This window comes from Nicotiana attenuata, chromosome 7, assembly GCF_001879085.1.
Source record: "Nicotiana attenuata strain UT chromosome 7, NIATTr2, whole genome shotgun sequence".
Classification (NCBI taxonomy): Eukaryota; Viridiplantae; Streptophyta; class Magnoliopsida; order Solanales; family Solanaceae; genus Nicotiana; species Nicotiana attenuata.
The window spans coordinates 1,897,305-1,902,865 of NC_031995.1; the positions used below are offsets into that span (position 1 = coordinate 1,897,305).

Genomic DNA, 5,561 nt, shown 5'->3' on the forward strand with positions numbered 1-5,561 from the left:
TCAGAAGGATGAAGGATGAATTTAGACTCTTTTCAAATTGTCCAGTAGCATGGAAATTGTTGTGTGTTTGCCTAATATATAAAATACTTTTACCTTACATGGCAGAGAAGACTCCTGTAGTCTGGCAAATAGGTAGCCAGCAGCAACTATTGCTGAAGCTGGTAGACTCTGACCCTGTCTTCCAGCAGCATCTGCAGTGGCTCTCTTTCTACCCTCCCTCGCAATCTTTTCTGGTTATCCTCTGTATCACAGAGTGTCTAAGTAGAACCAAAGGCAACAAGTGTTGCAGTTCCTCAATCTTACGGCTATTTCGGCTCTAGAAATATAGAAAATATAATCATTAAAATGGAAAAGAACATTTGCACTCAAAAAAACATGGTTGTGATCTACGGTTGTAGGTTCAAATCACCATGTTACCATATAAAAAAATAGCATAAATGCAGAACCTTCAGAGCATGCAAGACAGAATTCTAAAAGAGAAGATCCAAAATACAGCCAGACTGACTGATATAAAAGCAATAGAATAGAATACTACCTCCACAGGACGCTGTATCCCTAAATGCTAGTCGAGTTAAGATGACAGCATTGCATAAAATTCAAGTGAAGAGGGAATCTGTCATCATACTCCAAATTAGAGCTAATACAAAACCATCCAGTTTAAACACAATGACCATACAGTAATACCGTGAAAGAAAGCAAATTTCGCATTGGCCATGATATACTTGAGGTGCATTTTGCTTGCTTCGATGTTAAAAATTCCTTGCAAATTGATATCCTGCAGACAGCAGGAGCATATAATAGACAGCATGGAACTAGCAGGTCCATTTTAGCATTACAGGTTAGCTTCTTATAGTAAAAGATAGCAACAGAAACCACCGATAGGTCATCCATAATCCATGAGAGCATAGAGCCACAAACCATAAGTTGCAGAGTTCCTGAATCATATAAACGCCAAAAAAATGTGACCATGATAGCAAATGCATAATAGGCTAGATAGTAGAAGCAACACACCAAATAAGACAAAATGAACAACTAAACATATATAATTAGGCAACATTGAAACTCGTAATAGAAGGATGGGATGACTTAAATAAAGTGGTTTTATTGAACACTTACAATTTATGTACAAAGGACATCATTTCCCTTACCTGTACTGCTAAAATACAGTATTTCTACGATACTATAACTATAGTACTATCTTAAGCGTTATACAAAATCTACAGTCAAAGTCGACAAGTTGAAAGGGACAAAACCAAAGGGGTCGGAGGGTTCACACAAGAATGAAGCAGCGTATGAGTATCTAAAAGAATATATAGCCCTAATTATGGACTGACGGGCACAGAAGCTGTCTGATAGTTACTCAATATCGATGTTTCTCCCAGACAACGGCAATCAACAGGAATTACAGCAAAAATGACTTCAGACCATCATATTCAAATCCGACAGATCGTCCATTGGAATCTCAAGGCCCATCAAGTCATTATGATCTTGTAATCCATCATCATCAAAGTTCAACCATGAGCCTATGTCCTGTCCCTGACCATCAAGGTCATCAGGGACACCAAAAACATCCATTCCAGGGAGTTGCAGACCAGATAAGTCAATGGGATCCTCTAATTCATCGAAGTCATAATCATTCTTATCTTTGATATTACTTGATTTCACTATTGAAGATCCTGGTACTTTAGGTTGCTCTGACATCTTGCCTAGAAGGCCATTGACAGAAGTGGATAATTGAGTAGTTTTCAGTTTAGTTTTCGTTTTAGGCTTTCTTTCTCCCTTAACATTGGAAGAGGAAGGTCGGCCAATCTTTATTGATCCACCACGCGATGATGCCTCTCTGCCATTTCCTTTTCCTTCTCGATCCCTCTCACTTCTCTTCCCTTTTGCACTGCTTGAAAGTGAACTCCCAACACCTGAAAAAGCACCAGAAGATGCACCAATGCTAGTACCAAGGACATCTTCCAACTCCCTACGCTTGACTCTACTTGCTTCAGAAGATAAATTGGCTTCATAAAGTATGTCCTGGCTTAGAGATGGGCTCTGCTGTGGGCTAAAATAAGATTTTGCAGCTTCACCGTCAGTGTTGGAATCTGTTTGTCCGTCACTAAGGCGGGATATCGCAGAAAGGAACATATCCTTGTACAATGGCTCACTGAAGCAGCTCTTTCCTGTCACCTCAAATTCTTGACACCGATCCAGAGTTCGCTTTACCAATGTTAAGGCAGCTTGCTTGGCCATTTTCCCAATAGCACCCTTCGCCCCGTGTGAATTTGGACCCCGACGACAACTCTGTCAAGACAAGACAATGTCAATGAATGATTTTTATGAGTTTAAGGACAACTTCACACTGAGACACTACAGACAATTTTGTTATCAACTACTAGAGGCAGTATGCAAGACTCAACACAATCTGTATACGAACTACAATGAAAAGAAGATAATATAGACGATGCTATTAGCAACTAAGATAAATGATAAACTAATGATAACCTAAATGATGGCAGAACAAGAGAGAACAAAAAGCATACACAAAGCAGAATAGCCTTGATGAAACCAATCGAGGGCTCTATGATGTCACAAAGATACAGACAGACTGACAGGGAGACACAGGGAGATTACACTTTGCCCAACATTTATGTGCAATGAATTATATGTAGAACACTGCAGACCCATCCACTGTCATATATAAGAAAATAAAGGCACCAGCGTGACTTTCGTTTCCTGCTTTTGCCTTGGAGCCAGAAATTAGATTGATATCAAGGCATACTGTTTTTGGTTCTAACATATATGGAAAGAAGAAGAAGACTGGAGATTGATTCCGAGAAAACTGCTCAGCAGAATTGAAAGGAAAGAAATATACATATAAACCCAGGGGGATATTTTTCCACAGTAATAAGGCACCTAAATCAACCATCAGATACTCGGAGTTCAAGGTCTTCTAAGAGGGGAGATAAATACTCACCCACAAAGATGGAAAGAGAAGTGCATATGATCCCTTGATATAAAATAAACAGATATCTCTGAACTCTGACCAGGAAAGGAACTGGTTAAAATTTTCAACCTACCATATATTTCTTGTATGCCATTTCCACAAGTTTGTCAAGAGCATGCTGTTCGAACTCCCTATAAGACAATTAAATGCTTGAGTTATTATCTCAATAAATGGGGTTGAGCAAGGATCAAGGTTATGCATCTGAAAGAAGCATAATACTTTTCTTGAAACTCTCTCGTCTCTGCAGCTGAATTCAACAGCTTTTCCAGCATCTCTTTCTTCTTAGAAACCTATGCAACAAGCAATCACATAAGAAAAGCTGCAAGCAGAGACAATGTAAATAGGTTGCACAAACTATATCATGATACACAAAAAGAGCAAAAACTCTGATTCCAAACAAGGACAAAGCACCAATAAAATAATATAAGACAGCAGGGTGATAAGCACAGGTACTACAGTGGTTCTCACACCCCAACTGCACTAACCAACATACATAGGGACAATAGGAGAAGGAAACAACTTAAATTTCAGGTCTATATGACTCACAAGAGGAGGAAGCAATAGGCTATAATAAAGTTAAAGGAAAAGCTTCCACTCTAGAATATGTAGCTTCCCTCCTTCTGAGTGAGAAGTTCATATCCTTTTCCTAAAACACCTTTGCTCTTCTACTTCAGATACATTTGGCATGGTGCTAGAACCTTCTTCGGAGATGCTTTTGTTGCATTGACCCATATTTTGATACTCAAATCAAAATTGAGAGCATTCAAGAAACTTCCCCAGCTCATTGAGAACGCTCATTCAAAGAGCACTCCCTGAAGAGGTATCAACCCCCATGTTAAATATCCAATACTCTCTCAGTAAGTGATGATAGAATGTGCATAGACATAGGTTCAAAGCTGATTCACTTTTGGTCCGTCCAGCAGCAGTTGGCTCAAGAAAAGCGAGAGGAACAATGAGCAAGAGACAAGGACAGAGGACAGAGAAGAGACATTACTTAAGAATGTACTAATTCGGAATAAGATTTACCATTTCCTGGTGCTTCTCATCCAATCTACTCATGTCCGCGCTGATTTCTCCATCCCCTGTATGTGCTAAATCAGACTGCATCGACCATAAGCAATTAGCATACCAAGGAACGGTAAATCAAGGTGAGGACACAAACAGAACTATCACCATACAACATATTGAGGATCCTTGAAACCTACCTCCATTTGCGGATATATTCCAATACAGTGAATCTCAAGAAGAAGTTTCTCATCAATAGACATCTCACTATACTGATACTCAGAACAGACAAAGTCAGGTGTGGTTTGCTGCTGTGGAAGTAAACATTTTTGTGAATGGTCATAGTTTAAAAAATCCCCATTGTCTGAGGGGGATGTAATGTTATTATATGCCATGACTTGCTCCAGATTATCAAAGGGACCCCCACTGGCATTTAGCATGTATCTATTAGAGGCAGGGTATTTGGAAGTTTCACTGTCATATAATATTTGTGCACAAGAAGTATCTGATTCGGAATTCATTTCCATTTCAAATCCAGATTGATAACTATCGGAACTAAGATCTTCATTTCCACTGCAATAAAGATCTTCAGGTATTAGAGCTGCCATCACTCTTTGGTACAAGGAAATATCCTTAGGTTTACTCTTTTCAGAGACCATACGGTCCAGGGTACTTTCAAGACACTGTGTTTCATTTATATTTCCCCCAAACTCATTCAACCCAAAACCATTTGGGACTAAACTGGAACCATCAGCATCAAAAGGGTCAGAGACTGGTCCTGCCAGATTGGTCTCATGATTTACCTGTTACGAGCAGAACACTGAATATTAGTGCATCTCTCAAAAATTATAACTAGAGGAATGGACAGTCTGATGATATTTAAGCAACTCCAACATCTCCCAAAAAAAAAAGCATGCACGCCCCCTCCCGTACTAGCCGAGAAAAAATGCACTAATGGGACAAGATGGCCGGCCCATAAGGACCTGGTAGGGGAAAGTCAAAAAGCATGCGAAACTTGAGCATAAGAATTTTTATAATAAAATATTCTCTCTTCAAAGAATTCTTAAGAATACAAAAATAGAAGCCTCCAGGCTTGAAAGTATCATAAAGAAATGAAAAGAAAAGAATTGGTTGCTCGTAAAAGACTGGTAGCATGGCCAACCAAAGTACCTCCCACCCATCCATCCCCCTTCCAAACAGAAAGAAGAAAAAAGTGGGCATCTTATATGTGTTAAATAAGAAAATAAGCTCGATAAGTTTAAGGACAAACTATGATAGCAGTAAACTATGATCTCAACATGATTTGCTGCTCCACTTCTATTGGATTTTCTATAACCATACAAATGACAAACTAGGAAAATGAAATAGCAACGCTTTCCTGGTTTGTTACTTCAAGAGAGAATTTATAATATAACCTTAGCAAAATCAATTATAATAACTACAAGATGGAGGCAAAGACAACCACCATTCCACTCCATAAAGAAAAGAAATACGGTCTAACCAAATTATAGAAATGATAATAGGCAAGTAAGGGACTTCCCAAGTTACTCTGCGCCCCCCC

General features: G+C 39.0%; 1 protein-coding gene across 2 annotated transcripts in view; it reads right to left on the bottom strand.

Annotated features, from left to right (window-relative positions):
• LOC109228512 overlaps window positions 1,067-5,561 on the bottom strand; it is a 13,287-nt gene continuing 8,792 nt past the window's right edge. For both annotated transcript variants that reach the window (XM_019393625.1, XM_019393624.1), the window contains exons 11-15: window positions 4,201-4,803; window positions 4,022-4,096; window positions 3,215-3,285; window positions 3,069-3,126; window positions 1,067-2,292 (exon numbers count right to left, since the gene is read on the bottom strand). In XM_019393625.1, the coding sequence (XP_019249170.1) occupies window positions 1,420-2,292; window positions 3,069-3,126; window positions 3,215-3,285; window positions 4,022-4,096; window positions 4,201-4,803 (1,680 nt within the window). In that variant the 3' untranslated portion in view covers window positions 1,067-1,419. The remainder of the gene's footprint in view (window positions 2,293-3,068; window positions 3,127-3,214; window positions 3,286-4,021; window positions 4,097-4,200; window positions 4,804-5,561) is intronic.